This window comes from Urocitellus parryii, chromosome 15, assembly GCF_045843805.1.
Source record: "Urocitellus parryii isolate mUroPar1 chromosome 15, mUroPar1.hap1, whole genome shotgun sequence".
In the NCBI taxonomy this organism is placed as follows: Eukaryota; Metazoa; Chordata; class Mammalia; order Rodentia; family Sciuridae; genus Urocitellus; species Urocitellus parryii.
The window spans coordinates 18586170-18602595 of NC_135545.1; the positions used below are offsets into that span (position 1 = coordinate 18586170).

General features: G+C 40.1%; 1 protein-coding gene across 2 annotated transcripts in view; it reads right to left on the reverse strand.

Moving 5' to 3' along the window:
• Positions 1–2723: 2723 nt before the first annotated feature.
• Positions 2724–16426, reverse strand: part of Tdrd12 (tudor domain containing 12) — a 68878-nt gene continuing 55175 nt past the window's right edge. For both annotated transcript variants that reach the window (XM_077793245.1, XM_077793244.1), the window contains 10 exons: positions 16038–16225; positions 15057–15267; positions 13333–13425; positions 11340–11512; positions 7665–7774; positions 3818–3881; positions 3625–3738; positions 3386–3539; positions 3235–3301; positions 2724–2815 (listed from right to left, as the gene is read on the reverse strand). In XM_077793245.1, the coding sequence (XP_077649371.1) occupies positions 2724–2815; positions 3235–3301; positions 3386–3539; positions 3625–3738; positions 3818–3881; positions 7665–7774; positions 11340–11512; positions 13333–13425; positions 15057–15267; positions 16038–16225 (1266 nt within the window). The remainder of the gene's footprint in view (positions 2816–3234; positions 3302–3385; positions 3540–3624; positions 3739–3817; positions 3882–7664; positions 7775–11339; positions 11513–13332; positions 13426–15056; positions 15268–16037; positions 16226–16426) is intronic.

Consider the following 16426-nt stretch of genomic DNA (forward strand, 5'->3'; position numbering starts at 1 on the left):
GTGATATACATGATATGTCTGTGCTGGGCTGAATAATGAGGCCCCCACTGCAAAGTTGACCATCCACCTAGAACACTGAAAGTCTAATGTGCTTACACAGGAGCTCTATCCAGGTCAACATCACTTGCTTCCCAACAGCCCACTAGCATCTTGGTCACCAAAAGTGTGGTGAAATAAATTTTATTTTGTACTTGGCACCCAAGGAAAATACAGTTTAAAAAAATGAAAACATGCTGGGCACACTGGTGCACACCTATGATCCCAGCAGCTTGGGAGGCTGAGGAAGGAGGACCACAAATTCAAAGTCGGCCTTAGCAATTTAGTGAGACCCTTCCTGGCTCAAAATAAAAGATAAAAATAAAGAGCTGGCGATGTGGCTCAGTGGTTAAGTGCCCTGGGTTCAATCCCTGGTACCCAAAAAAAAAAAAAAAAAAAAAGAAAAAGAAAAAAAATAAAAGAAAAAGTAACATTTCTGTGAGGACACTGAAACTTTATTAATGATACACTGCAAAGGCATTCACATCAGAACTGTGAGAGAAATTTTAGAAGCACAGATGAAAAAAAATTTCCCTTACGTTTCAGAAATCAGTACATTTTAATAGCAGTACAGAAAAACAATTATGAATCCTTTACATAGTCAGCATCCTATGTCCATCGAAATATTGTTCAGAGCTTCAAATATTAGCAACATTGAATGTCTGAAACAAGAAGTTGAGACTTAAACATATAGCCCTTCTCCCTCAATATTCCTACTGAGCTACTGGTGAACTGTGAAAAGAACTGGCACCGTGTCCTGACATAGGCCCTGCCATCAACACTGGGAAGCAACCTTCTATAGCTCTAGATCCTGCCATTATTGTTCACAAAAGACTACACACAGCTAAGCATAGAGGACGGGCAGCCAGTGGGTACCCATGGGATGCTCTCTGGAGGTGCAGGCACTGCCCCAAGCTCTCCCTCAGCAGGGGCATACCTGAACCTACAGAAACTGACACTAACAAGGATGAGCACCAAAGTAGAACCTTGCCAGAAGACACCAGATCTTTTTGCTTCCTGAAGAGCCTGCCCAATGTAGCCATCTCATTCATGGGCCAATTTCATAGCTGGCAGCCAACCATGAGAGTCACAGCAGCAGCAAGGACATGCTCCTGGAAGCTCTTCAGGCTGGACCTCATCCTCTGACTGTAGTGCAGTGGTTGGTGCCCATCACAGAATCCCTGGACAAAAAAGATGGCCTGCCCCAACAGCACTCTGGGCATGCTCTGTGGCAAGGGGAGGCTATGCAATTATCTCAGCGTTTTATTTTACAGATGAGAAAAGTGAGAGCCAGAATCCTGCTCATGGGATGGCTTGATGAGAGAATTTACCTTCAGTTCAACCAGTAGCTTACAAGGAGGATGTACATAAGCTTGGGCATCTGTGCTTCTGGTGTTAAAAAAAAAAAAAAAGAAGAAGAAACGTCTTGGGGCAGTCACTCAACAGGCATGTTCTATCAATGTTTTTTACCACTTCTTGGATAAACTGAAAAACTGATATTGAGGGACAGGGTTTAAAATTTCCCAACAGCTCACCTCCCCAACTTTTTTAAATGAACAAAGCATGCAGGGTATTCTACAACTATGCCTCCTGGCCTCCTGGCCTCCTACATCTAAGTGGCAGTGACTATACATACTCCTCCCAAGAAGCTGGTAACCCTAGGTGCCACAACCTTTCAAAAGGATCAAGTCATGAAAGTATTCAGGGCTCACCTCATCCAGGTGTTCTCATAGTTACTCCCAGATACTGCAAAGGTCCCTTTTAAGTGTCCAAAAAAGAAAACTTTGTTCCATTTGCCCTGGACTCTGCAAGTCCAAAGGGGCAATTTAGAACCAGCACTGTCACATCCAGAAAGCCCTGGGTCTTCTGGTCTTCCTAAGGCAATCCCATACTGTCTTGGGGAAAAAAATCAACTTGCTTGGAAGCTATCAAGATCTGGAGAATACTGAAAGTTTTAGTACCTGTACACAGTGATGGCGAATCCTGACTAACTGAATCAAGCTTGAAGGGCTCTGTTAAGCAGTTGCTGAACATGAATTTATTTGTAAAATGGAAGTCTCATATGCCTAACACTGGGTTTTAAGCAATGTACCACCAAATGCCTAAATGAAAAAAGAAGTGGTTGTGCATGCCTGTAATCCCAGTGGCTCAGGAGGCTGAGGCAGGAGGATTACAAGTTTAAAGCCAGCCTCAGCAACTTAGCAAGGCCCTAAGCAACTTAGTAAGACCCTGTCTCAAAAATAAAAATTAAAAAGGGCTGGGGATGTGGCTTAGTGTAAGAGTCCCTGGGTTCAAACCCTAGTACCAAAAAAAAAAAAAAAAAGTACTAACTGCATATGGTGAGATTCAAATCTCAAATGTCACAGTTTGTGCTTGTTCAAACTTGTATATGTCTGGATGAGTTATTAGAGGCAGTGAAGCAGACTCCTGTACAATCTGGGTTCTGCTTCTGACTCTAGATCCTGCTTCCACCACCTTCGACAATCTCATAATTTTTAACCTATTGTTAAGTCAACTAAGAATTCTCACCAGTACTGATCCACTGCCACAAGATGACACTTAGTAATAATTTATCCTTCAGGCACAAAAAGGTTTGGCTATGACTACTTGTTTTCTTAAAGTCCAGTCACTTAGCAATGTTTTTGTTCAAAGTCTTCCGGCCATTCTTCTGGATTTACTTCACATTCTCATTCACTCTCACTTCCGTCATCCTCCGAAGTGATGTCACTGTTTTCAACCACCTCTGCCACTTTGCAGGACAGGTTTTTAGAATTTATGACTATAAAAGTTAGATAATATATATGTTAAGAATAGTCTATTTGGCAAATCTTTGTTCCCCTTTATTTTGGTCAGTGCAGAAAATGTCCCTTGGGTTCTAGTTCAATCTAGCCATTTATTTGATATTTCTATTATTTTAGGTAAGAAATGAGCTGGTAAAATTTGCTCAAAAATAAATTGTTCATCTAGGTCAAATGTCATACAAGTGTTATAAGAAAGTGTGTTTATTACCAAGAGGTGGTAAATTCTCATACCACAACATTTAGCACCAAGATCAATCACAAAGAGAAAGCCAATTTCTAAGGGCTTTATACCAAATAGCATTTGCACAAAACCCGACTCCCTAAAGTGCAGATATGCACCACCCACACCATGCTCAGGACCCTCATCCCTTTAGGGAATAGTTATTTCACATCTTACTCTTGGAGAAAGGGCCTTCTTCCTCACATTCTTCCCAGTGATCAAAGTCAAATGCCACATTAGGATTCTGTTCAATAAAACAGCTCGCATAAGTGAACGAGTATAAAACCCATGGTGTGCAGACCAGTCAGCCACAGTGCGTTCAACTCACCCTCTGTTTGAGTAAGTTACACCAGGATTCTCTTTTCTCTTTTGCAAGTGTGATTACAGGCTCCTCATTTTTAATTACACACTTGCATTCATCTTTTCTTATGTTGGCCTGTAGCTCCATATCAGCCAAGTAAAATTTGTCTCCCACCCAGGCACTAGATTTATAAAAAGAATAAAGTCAGCCTTCTAGCATGTTGGAAATTATTTCTATTTTATTTTATAAGCCATGTATAAACTTACCTGAAAATGACTCTATCTCTGAAGTATTTACATTTGTAATCTTTTACATTCCTTATTCTTATTTTCAAGATGACAACATCTTCTTTTTGGAACCACTTTACTTGTGGGTGAAAGCTAGAAGGAAAGATAAAGGCTTACCAGTATTTAGTCACCAATCAAGGGGAGCATGTGCTCTGGCAACAGGGAGACATACCTTTTCAGGTGTGGCTGTGCGCTTTTGCTAACGGGAGCAGCTCCTGTGTCTTCAGATGAAGTGTCTGTACAAAACCAAAGTCAAATTTTCCTACAGGTTATTTATATACAACACATACACAGTTATAGGTACACATACTCTTTTGCAACATACCCAACATTTAGACAAGGGATTACATAAAAGTATATATTTCATAGAAACCCAATATCCAGTTAAAAAGAATAATTAGAGGGCTGGGGTTGTGGCTGAATGGTAGAGTGCTTGCCTAGCATGTGTGAGGCACTGGGTTCTATTCTCAGCACCACATATAAATAAGTTAAAACAAAAATAATGGTCCATTGACAACTAAAAAATATTTTTAAAAATAATTTTTAAAAAATTAAAGAAAGAAGTCAAAGAAGACCTTAGAAGATGAAAAGATCTACCTTGCTCTTGGATAGACAGAATTAATAAAAATGACCATACTTCCAAAAGCACTAATTTAATGCAATTCCCAATGGCATTCTTCATAGAAATAGAAAAAAACAATCATGAAATTCATCTGGAAAAATAAGAGACCCAGAATAGCCAAAGCAATCCTTAGCATGAAGAGTGAAGCAGGTGGCATCACTATACCAGACCTTAAACTATACTGCAGAGAAATAGTAAAAAAAAAAAAAAACAGCATGGTATTGGCACCAAAACAGACTGGTACACCAATGGTACAGAATACAAGACACAGACACTAACCCACAAAATTACAATTATCTTATATTAGACAAAAGTGCCAAAAACATGCACTGGAGAAAAGATAGCCTCTTCAACAAATGGTGCTTGGAAAACTGGAAATCCATAAGCAACAAAATGAAATTAAACCCCTATCTCTCACCACGCACAAAACTCAACTCAAAATGGATCAAGGACTTAGGAATTAAACCAGAGACCCTGCATCTAATAGAAGAAAAAGTAGGCCCTAATCTCCATCGTGTGGAATTAGGCCCCAACTTCCTTAATAAGACTCTTGTGGCGCAAGAATTAAAATCAAGAATCAATAAATGGGATGGACTCAAACTAAAATGTCTCTTCTCAGTAAAAGAAACAATCTGTGAGGTGAATAGAGAGCCTACATCTTGGGAGCAAATCTTCACACATCAGATAGAGCACTAATCTCTAGGGTATATAAAGAACTCAAAAAGCTAAGCACCAAAAAATCAAATAACCCAATCAATAAATGGGCCAAGGACCTGAACAGACACTTCTCAGATGATGATATACAATCAATCAACAAATATATGAAAAAATGTTCATCATCGCTAGCAATTAGAGAAATGCAAATCAAAACTACTCTAAGATTTCATCTCACTCCAGTCAGAAATGACAGCTATTATGAAGACAAACAACAAAAAGTGTTGGCGGGGATGTAGGGGAAAAGGTACACTTATACACTGATGGTAGGACTGCAAATTGGTGCTGCCAATATGGAAAGCAGTATGGAGATTTCTTGGAAAATTGGGAATGGAACCACCATTAGACCCAGCTATCCCTCTCCTCAGTCTATACCCAAAAGACTTAAAAACAGCATACTATCCAGTCAGAATGGTAGCTACTATGAAGACAAACAACAATAAGTGTTGGCAAGGATGTGGAGAGAAAGGCACACTCATACATTGCTGGTGGGACTGCAAATCGGTATAGCCAATATGGAAAACAGTATGGAGATTCCTTGGAAAACTTGGAATGGAACCACCATTTGACCCAGCTATCCCTCTCCTTGGTCTATACCCAAAGGACTTAAAAACGGCATACTACAGGGACACAGCCACATCAATGTTTATAGCAGCACAATTCACAATAGCTAAACTGTGGAAGCAACATAGATGCCCTTCTGAAGTAGTTGTTTTAATAAACATTTATTAAACGGAAAATCAAGTGAATGGATAAAGGCAGGAAAAAAAAACAAGATAAAAATAACTGCAAAGGACTATAACAATTTTAAATGTTGTTTGTACCAAGAAATAAAAATTAAGGTGAAATTATTACTAAAGACTTAAAATGCAGATGTCATAATGCTGTTGACGTTACGAGGAGACAGGATTCTTACTTTCTGCTCAAGTGAATATCTATTGTTTTGTTATTTTTGGAAAGTAATAAGGGCCTTAAAAATGTACCTTGTCTCTTTGAAACAATGATTAAACCACACTTCTGGTGATATTTTTAAAGGAAATAATTTAAAAAAACAAATGTATTATTTATAGTCATTTAAAAAATGAGAAAAAAACCCACATGTTCAAAAATGCTGATATGGATACATCAATTAGAATAAATTCATGTAATAAAATGTTCTGCAGTCATTGAAAAGAAAATTTGTAAATAATATTTAATAGCATGGAGAAATAGTTATATTTATAATTTAAATGAAATAGCATGATAAAATGTATAAAAACTGATTTCAACTATTAAAAAATGTAACAAAAAGTATTAGCATGAAATACACCAAAATGATAATAATGGTTATCTCCAGGTGGTAGGATTATGGATGATTTTTATTTTCTCTATATTTTCCAAGTTTCTCACAATGAGTTTTTAATTAATATAATAATAAATAGCATATTATAAAACATGGTACATATGCTTATAATAGACAAATAAAATGTTTAAAATTAAAAAAAATTAAAAATAACAACAACAAAAAAAGAATACTACAAGGGCACAGCCTCATCAATGTTTATAGCAGCACAATTCACAATAGCTAAACTGTGGAACCAACCTAGATGCCCTTTAATAGATGAATGGATTAAAAAATGTGGCATATATACACAATGGAATATTACTCAGCAATAAAAGACAATAAAATCATGTCATTTGCAGGTAAATAGATGCAGTTGGAGAAGATAATGCTAAGTGAAGTTAGCCAATCCCAAATAACCAAATGCTGAATGTTTTCTTTGATATAAGGAGGCTGATTCATAGTGGGATAGGAGGAGGGAGCATGGAAGGAATAGACAAACTCTAGATAGGGCAGAAGGGTTGGAGGGATAGGGAGTGGACATGGGGTTATAAACGATGGTGGAATGTGATGATCATTACTATCCAAAGTACATATATGAAGACACAAATTGGTGTGAATATACTTTGTATACAACCAGAGATATGAAAAATTATGCTCTATATGTGTAACAGGAATTGTAATGCATTCTGCTATTATATATAAAAATCTGCATATTTGTATTTTAACAATGTAGCTAAAACTTGATGTCCTTTTTTTTCCTTTTTGGCTTAATGAATATCATTTATTTCAAATGAAATCTTTATACTATATATTCCATGAAATCCCTGGTACCCATCCTCAAAAAGAATACATGTATATTAAATCTTGAAAAAAAAAAACGAAATCAGAATGGATGCCACTGGGGAGGGTTCTGGAAACCTTCAAAAGCAAAACCTAGGTGTGGCTAGAGGACATATACATAAGTACAAACCCTGAGAACTGCCCATTTAGCACCTGTGTACTTCACTGGACATCTGTTATGCCTCAAACTGTTTGAAAAAAAACACCATTGGAAGATGAATCATCAAAAAGAGGAACAGTTAGGTATGACAGTTTGCGTTATTTTCTCTGTATTTCATCTACCAGTGGAAAGCAGTTCTAAACATTAGTGATTTCAAGTTAGCCACCTTTTTTTTTTTAAGAGAGAGAGAGAGAGAATTTTTAAAAAAATATTTAGTTTTTAGTTTTCGGTGGACACAACATCTTTATTTTTATGTGGTGCTAAGGATCGAACCCAGCACCCCGCACATGCCAGGTGAGTGCGTTACCGCTTGAGCCACATCCCCAGCCCCATCCATCTTTTAAATAAAAAGTACCAACCAGGCTTTAGGTTCTCTGAGTTCAACTCAGAGCCAGCTCCTTTTTCTGCATTCCTGTCCTCTTGCTGTGTGTCCTGCAGACAAGCAGCATCTTCTACTAATGGAGGTGTCCTGGATAGAAAAGGTGGAGGTTAACTCTGGAACTTCAAGAGACACTTGGGCAAAGGAAGAGAATGGCAGGCAATAAATGAATGAAGTGCTCGGTACCCTGCAGACAGACTCACAAGGAGTTTACGATTTATTTATTGATGACAGGGCAGGGCTGGGCAGCTCTGCTCACTACTATGCCCTTACATCAAGCACACAGTGGATGACCCGCATTAGAGAAAGGCATTCACTCATTTACTTTTACTTCAACAATTTTCCTTCCAAATTCATTGGAATTTTGAGACTAGAAACATACACTGCTACCCGACTTCACACAGTACAGAAGAGCAGAAGTGAAAACAGTTTCCTTCATCCCTGCTTGTGTTTCAGACCATCTTTCCCAGAGACTACACCATTTTAAATCAACTTCTAGAAATATTCTTTGCATAAAAAAGCAAATATTGCCATTTATATCTATCTGAAACACAGAGATAGTCATATTCTTCAACATGTGGGAACCTGCTAAATCCACTGTGATACCCCAGTTTATTTTATCTAATAACCAGCTAGGGATTATTTCATATCAGTACATTGAGGGCTGCCTTGTTCACTTAAGTTTTTAAAATTGTACTATTCTTTTGGTTCTCTGAGCAAATAGCCACATTCATGGAGGTCTACACAATAAAAAATGTCCCTTGCACCCCTCTTTCCCAGCTAGCCAGTCATAGATGACAATGTAATTCACTTTTTGTGCATCCTTTCAGAGATAATTCAAGCCAGAGTGAGCAGACCTATGCAGAACAGCTACATACTCACAGATGTCTGTGAGGAGGTGTCAACGTGTATCTCCAAGGTGGCCTCTGAGAGACATGTGTGAACCTGGGGCATGGCATTGAGCAAATGGTGAAGGAGAGCATACCGTGCCCACCAATGCAGGCGCTCCACCCCAGGCCTCCTCTTCCTCACGTCCTGTTCCTCCCGCCCTCCTCTTCCACCATCACTGACCTCCTGCACTAGATCCTCCTCCACCAGGTCTGTTTCTTCATCCTCACACTCACCAAAGTCTTGATTCTCCTCAAATGCCAGCAAACCAACAGTCTTTCCCTGCTGCTTCCCTTAGCTCTGGGCTTATACTTTCAATAAACCTAAAACAGCATGTCTAAAACCAAACTTAGTATCGTCTTCCTTTCTGAAGAGCTGCTCTCTGGAAAACACTGTCTGCCATGCAAACGTCCTCACAGTCGCTGGGTTTCAGAATCATGTTCTCTATATCTGCCAATCACTATCTTACGGCTTCTCCACCTGTCAGTGCCCAGAATATATCCTGTTGGGGGATACTAGCCTTCTTCTCATCTAGGTAATTGCCACCCCATCCTCCATCTCCTGTATACTGTCTTTCCTCATCCCAACATGCTGTGTCAGCTGTATTTTTAGAATCCTAAAAAAGTTTTCCTCATCCACTGACTACCTACCCAGGTACAAATGCTGAACATCATCCTGAAGTCTTCCACACCCCAATGAACCCAGCCTTGTAAGCCTTCTCACCATCAACCTCACCATTCATTGTTACTTCAACTTGCCCCAACCTCATCCCATCCCTGTATCATTTCTCCAAGGGTTACTTCTCCGCAGCTGTTCCCTCTCTACCCATTGGAATTTCCTGCATTCTCTAAGAACTCTGACGTAGAGTCTCCTAGTTGGGCTTCTTCTGTAAGACCTCGTGGTGCTCTGTAGCTCTCTACTCTGCCTGTGACTGCGGCAATGTTGTAATTCTCTCTGCTCAGTTTCAAAATCACAGTATGGAAAGGGAACCAGCAGAGGCTTTGTGCAAAACTGGGGCTTCCCATAAATGACCAAACCTCATATGTTTATTAAATCTGAATTGTAAAGGCACCTTCATTTTTAAAAGAATCTCTAGTAAGTAGGAGAAATTTCTCTCATTTCCAAAAGTGGGAAGAAACCAACTGATATTTCAATTCCATAGAAACTCACAGATGGGTCTGGCTATGTTGCCTAGGTGGGCCTCACCCTGCCTCAGTCCCCCACATAACTGGGATTACAGGTGGGCACCACCATGCCTGGCTACCGTTCCTCCACATCCTTGATACGGGGACTTCCTTTCTCTTCTCTCCCTTCATGCTGGAGCTGTGGTGCTGTTGACTATGGTTTGAATTTGCACTTCCTGGCTGGCTAATAAGCTTGGGCACCTTTTCACAAAGCAACTGGACACTGTGAAGTGGCTATTCAAGTCTTTTGTCCCCTTTCCTAATAGAGGTCCACATTTTTCTTTATGATCAGGAGTTCTTGGTACAAATCATCTGGTGAACACACATGCTGTGTCCATCTTCTCCCTCTGTGGTTGCCTGTATACCCTTTCAGAGCGACTTCATGGTCACTCATGTACTGCTTATGGGTGTGTAAACTGTGCAGCCACTTTGGAAAACTGATGGACAGTGGCTCTAATTATGACTCAGCAATTCCATTCCATCGTAACTCTCTCTCAGTGCACCGAAAGACATGCAGGAGACACCACTGCCTGAAGTACCCCCCAAGTGGAAGGTCTCAGGCAACAGCAGAATGGGCAAAACAAATCATGGTCCATTCATACAAAGGGACATGATGTAGCAATGAATGCTCAGATCCACAGCAGCATACACAACTAGATGAACTGCACAAGCAATGCTGAGTTAAAGAAGCTAAACAGAGAGGAGAATTACTGCTGATTCCATTCAAACCAAGTTCAAAACCAGGGAAACCCCGTCTATGCTTTTCCATGACAGAATGACTTTCCTTGAGAGGGGAGGAGGCTCTGAGTCATGCTCTGTTTTCTTGATCAGAGGCTGGTTTCCCAGCTGTGCTCAAAAAAATCCATCAAACTCTTCTTGTGACATGTGCACTTTTCTGTATGTGTGCTATTTGCCAACAAAGAGTTAACACAAGTCCATTCTGTAAGAGATTCAGGTAAAGCTGGGCGCAGAAGCATACACCTGTAATCCCAGCAGCTCCTGAGGCTGAGGCAGGAGGATTGTGAGTTCAAAGCCAACCTCAGCAACTTCGAGGCACTAAGCAATTCAGTAAGACCCTATCTCTAAATAAAACACAAAATAGGGCTGAGGATGTGGCTCAGTGGTCGAGTGCCCCTGAGTTTAGTCCCCAGTACACCTGTCCTCTCCACACTCACCCCAAAAAAGAGAGGGAGGGAGAGAAAAAGGTGAAATAGTTACTAGATACACAGGTGAAATAACACACTTGAGATCTGCTTGATTATACTCCACAAAAAACTGCAGTTGGGGAATTGGGGCTGTAGCTCAATGGTAGAATGCTTGCCTATCATGAGTGAGGCACTGGGTTCAATCCTCAGCACCACATAAAAAGAAACAAATAAAATAAAGGCATTCTGTTCATCTACAACTAACAACAACAACAACAACAAAAAAAAAAGAGTTGGGGTATGGATAAAACAAGATTCCCTGATCCTTGATAGTTATCAAAACTGAGTGACAGGGATGTGGAGACTCATGTAACTTAACACTTAATATTTCCTTAAAACAAAACAGCTCTTCCAAAAGGGAGGCAGAACTGTACTTACCGAGGTTGGCTTATGTGTGCTTCAAAAGTTGGCATTTTAGCTCCTTTGTATAATTTTTTCAGTTGTTCTATGTGTTCCGAATTGTCAATGCCCATTCCCATAGACAAAATTTCAGCTCGAACATTATAATCAATGACAGAAGTTTTCAAATTTGAAAGTTTTGTAACATGTACCTTGAATCAAAGAAAAAACATGCATTTGAAGAAGTCACTCTCTGAATTTTAACTGAATCATGAATACTCTCATGTGGTCTCTCAGTCTCTTTCTGCATATCTGATGTGCTCCAGAACATGCCACAACACACAAGAGGTACCCACTGCAACATCTGTGTATTTCACAACTGAGGTTACATCAAATCTTCCCAAGCCTAAACCCACATGGTGGAAATATGATCTAGTGTGGGACTGAATCTGGAATAAAACCCCTATTCCAGACTAATCTGTGGTGCTGTAACAAGATACAAAATTCTTACATTCTTCTGATTCTCACTCAACTATTTTTATCTCTATCAGCAAGGAGGAGCCTAAGGCTCAGAGTCCTATCATGTCCAGAGAGGGCTTATCCCAAAAGCCTAAATTTTGTGTTCTGGACTATTTCCTCTACTTGTCTTTTCTGCAACCCAAATACTCTCATTCATTTAAATTTATACAAAACTAACTGAACCACAAAAATCTGCAACAGTCTGATGCCTGTGGAGGGGAGGTGTGGACACAGGACTGAGTGTCACAGTGAAGCAGGGGTAGGCCAGGCTGGCCCTTCCGGGCACCTTCCTGAGTGAACCCTGGGCATATGTCTCACACTTGGCAATGTGCATGAAAGCCTTTCTCCACTCAAAATGAGACAGAGCTGGTCTGGGTGGAGAAGTTGGCAAGATTGGGGGTCAGCTTCCTTCCAGTGTGTCAATGGACATTGAGGCACACTTTGCAGCTGTGGGAACATATCTGCCAAGTGGGTTTTCTTTTTTGCTTCATTCTATAAGCAGCAGTTTTAGAAATTCCTGCTAAAGTTTCCTGAAAACAACTATAATACTACAACAACATCAACTAAGACCCCCCCACCCCCAAAAATCTGCTTATCTGCATTGGTAATTTACATTTTCTCTTCTTAAAACTATTTCTCTCTTATCCTTAAATCATAAGCCAAACTCCTCTTTTAAGGCATTAGAACTTTGCTAACTTTATAAAAACTACCTTTAGCAAAACAATTTTGAATTGAATTCCTTAAAAATCTTACGAACAATCACAGGAATTAAGATTTGTCTAATATAGAAAACTCAGAGAGGGGTGTGCCAGCACCAGTGGAGAGCCATAGAGACCTGTATATTGCATGTCCTTGTGTCACACTCATGCCCAACTCTACATCAGCATCAGAGGGCAGAAGGCCTCAGCTGCTTTGTTCAGATGGAACTCAAGGGCCCAGTACTGGTCCTAGCACATGGTAGGTGCTCAGTAAATATTTGGTGAATGAATAAGGTAGAAAAACCTATGTTTGAATGTCCAAGGACCAGAACTATCAGCATTACTGAGCATATCTTAGGTCTTTAGGATCATTTATAAACTAGCAAAGATGGATCCTCTACAGCAGTCATTGATCCCAGGTTTCTCATATGGGTGGATGGTGGGTTGTGAGACTGACTTAATTATTCATGATCAACATTAAGGAAGTTAAATAGAGCAGAATTGTAAATATTAGAGAACGTCACATGAAGTAAGAACAGTTTCATGAAACTTTAGTTTTATAAGTGAGAGTGCATGCACATCATATGTAGAAGGATTACTGGGTTACCATGTAAAACACTTAAAAAAAAAAAAAAAACGAAAAACCAAACCCACAACCAAATTCATGACTGAAATAACATGAAAAAGATGTCTCCCTAACTTAGAGCCCCAAATAAGCTGGGGTGCAAATGGTCATTCACACAGCACATTGGAAAAATTTGGACTATTTTAGAAGCCTACTCAAATTGAGATTTCTAATAAAACTGCATGCTTACCATCGGATCAATCCAAACTGTGTTTCCCAAAGCCAGTACCACTTTTGCATCATGCAATTTTCCAATAATTTTATGATGAATGTACCTGGTAACCTAAAAAAAGGACTTCAGTTATTTATCTGAAGCTTTAACAGAAGACTTTATTCAGTATATGCTGCATAATTTGCAAAATATTCTGTGTGTTTCATTTGAGCCTCACAACAACCCTATGGACTAGGGAGGCATCACCCCACTTCCTCAGTGAAGGTAACAACAGTTTATCAAGGAGAGATGCAGAAAGGTGCAGGAACTTGCCCAAGGGCTCATGCTAGTTGTTTCAGGAATGGGTAAGAGTCCATGTGGAGTATCTGGAATCCTAATATTAATTGTTTACTGCTGTGGACATGTATGCACTCATCACTTGCACCAATTATCTTCTGTCTTCAGAGTATATATGTTTGAAAGACCAATAGAAGCAAAAAAAAAAAAAGTTGTTCTTGCTGCTCCAGAGGATGTCATGGCAATGGAGCTGCTCTGCTCTGCTAGACAGGGTCTGGGGGCACTGGTCTTTCATGTGCTCTTTTCTGAATGTGTCACTATTTTCCTCTCAAGGAGGGCCGCAGCAGGTGAGGCCTGTCGGCAATCTTTCATGCACATTTTAACACCAATGAAGCAGAACAGGAGGGAAATGGTTAGTGACATGAGATTGTTTCCATTCCCCTTGAATCTATGAGTGCACCTGGAAGAACATATACAGGAGAACCTGTCCCCGTGTCTACATAAGGCTGCCCTTTAAGAAACAACTGTGGTCAGTTATCTTTACAGACCTTGTCTTGAAGACAAGGTCTTCTTCTTGCTGATGGCTATATACCCAGAACCCAGCACAGCACCTGGCACACAATAGACAGTAAATATTTAGTACAACAAATGGAAAAGACTGCCATTTGATAAAGGCTCTTTTCACTAAACCCACAATGGTAAGGTTGTGTATTCATCAAGAGACATTCATTTGCTTATTTCCCGGGCAGTATTTAACCTTGCTTATGACCCGAAATGTTTTCACTTTGCTAACTGCAATGGCTTATTTCATAATCCATTAATCAGATTCCACAAAATTCAACCTTCTCTTGAAGAATCAGGAGCACCTGCTCTGCGATAAGCCAGACAACGTGTGGTGCCTTTCTGCCCACCTTGGACAGCTGTGTGAGCCTGTGGGGCTGCTCTCTGGGCTCCATGTCTTGCCTCAGGCAGTGTTCTCTGCCTTAGATGCCCTTGCCATTCTTCTTGGTGACGTTCTAGTGACCCCCACAGGGCCCAGAGGAAATGTCCTTCACATCAGAAGCTCCATCTCCCCTTCCTCCATCACAGTGACCTGGCCACCACCTATGTCCCCACTTTGCCTGGGACTCATTTTCATTGGTGCTTGCACTGTTTCTCTTCCTTAAGCTGATAGCCAGTTCATCTTACCACAACCCCTGTGTTATATCAGTTCTAAGATGAGCACTAACAATGGAAGCCACAATGTCAGGGGTCCTCAACACTCTGGCTCAGGGCTAGTTCTATGCATGATGGCAGTTACTACAGTCCTGTACCAGCTGGGACTTTAAGCAGATCACACTCTAACTGCTTAGGATCATGAAGCAAACACTCAACACTCTAAATTCAAAAAAGCCTCAAGTCTGTGTATATTATGGGTTAAATATATTCCACAAGTTGACAAAACATAAAAAGCCAAAATAACTCACCTTTGGATTCCACTCAATTTCACCATCAGCAGGTTTCACTCTACATACAATAAACTCCACGGCCTGAGGAGGAAGAGTGTGGAAATGTTCTGGGAGATGCAACAGCTGGTTTCTTGTGGTAAGTCCAGTCCTGCCTTCATCTATGAACTTTATAAGGATATTATCCAGGACCCAAGTGTCTTCTTTTTGGCACATCTCCAACACCTGGACCCTGGAGAACAATGGTGGCATCGGTTTAACAAAGAGATTCCACAAGGAAATCATCTTTGCCTCAATTTACCCATCAAAAGGAAAACATACTAAAAAAAATGTTACACTGACTGCACTGTTTTACTATAAATTAGAAACAAAAAAAGGAGGGCCTTTCAGAATCCTTAGTGGCACATTACTTAAAATATACCTAAGCATAGAAACATGTAGTACTTCTGAATATAGGAAATCCTTTTATCTGACAACATAAACAAAGTTAATATGGAAAATTAAAATTTCAAACTTTCTGACCCAAAGCTATCACCTGTAGCCCGCCCTGAGGTGGATTCAGGAAAAATGGGCATTAATGAGCAGGAGGGGCAGCCAGGCCAGGCTGGAACACTGACTGTGCCACCCACTGAGCTGCCCTTAGTCAACTCACTTAACATTCTCAGCTCAGTCTCCTTATCTACAAGAAGGGTATGATACCAATTTTATAGAAATTTATTAAGAATTAAACAAGCTGCAGATGTACGTGTATACTGCACACAGTGACAACTCCATGAATGTCCAGGATTGCACTGCCATTGTGATCTATGCTCAGGAGCCAAGGATGGAGTCTCTTGTGCAAAACTGTACCAGGTGTCTGGGGTCACAGTGCATTGGGAGGGCCTCCTTAGAAGAAGCCGGGCCTGGTACACTCCCAGTCAGCCAATGGTGAACACAGGTGTTCAACACCATTTATATTACCTCATGCCTCACAACTCTAGAGAGGAAAAATAGATATTTTACCTGTAAAAAAGTGTTTTTTCTTCTAGTCCATACAATCCAAAATTTTCCACCTTTTTGATAGTCGTTTTATTACTGGAATCTTTAAAATACTCATTCATTTCAGCATTGAGAATTGCATAAAGATCCACATGTTTATCAATTATACGACCGAAGTAATTTGTTGCATTTGAAATATAAAAAGGTATTATCTGAAACATACACAGTAAATATATCCAGAAAGGAAACTTAATCTAACCAAAGACAAACATGCTACCTGACCTCATGTAAACAGGGATTTAAAAATAAACAAGGGAATATGCTAAAAACAAAGAAAAATAAACACCATACCAGAGCTGGGGGTGTGGTTCAATGGTAGAGCTCTTGCCTAGCACACAGGAGGTTATGAGTTC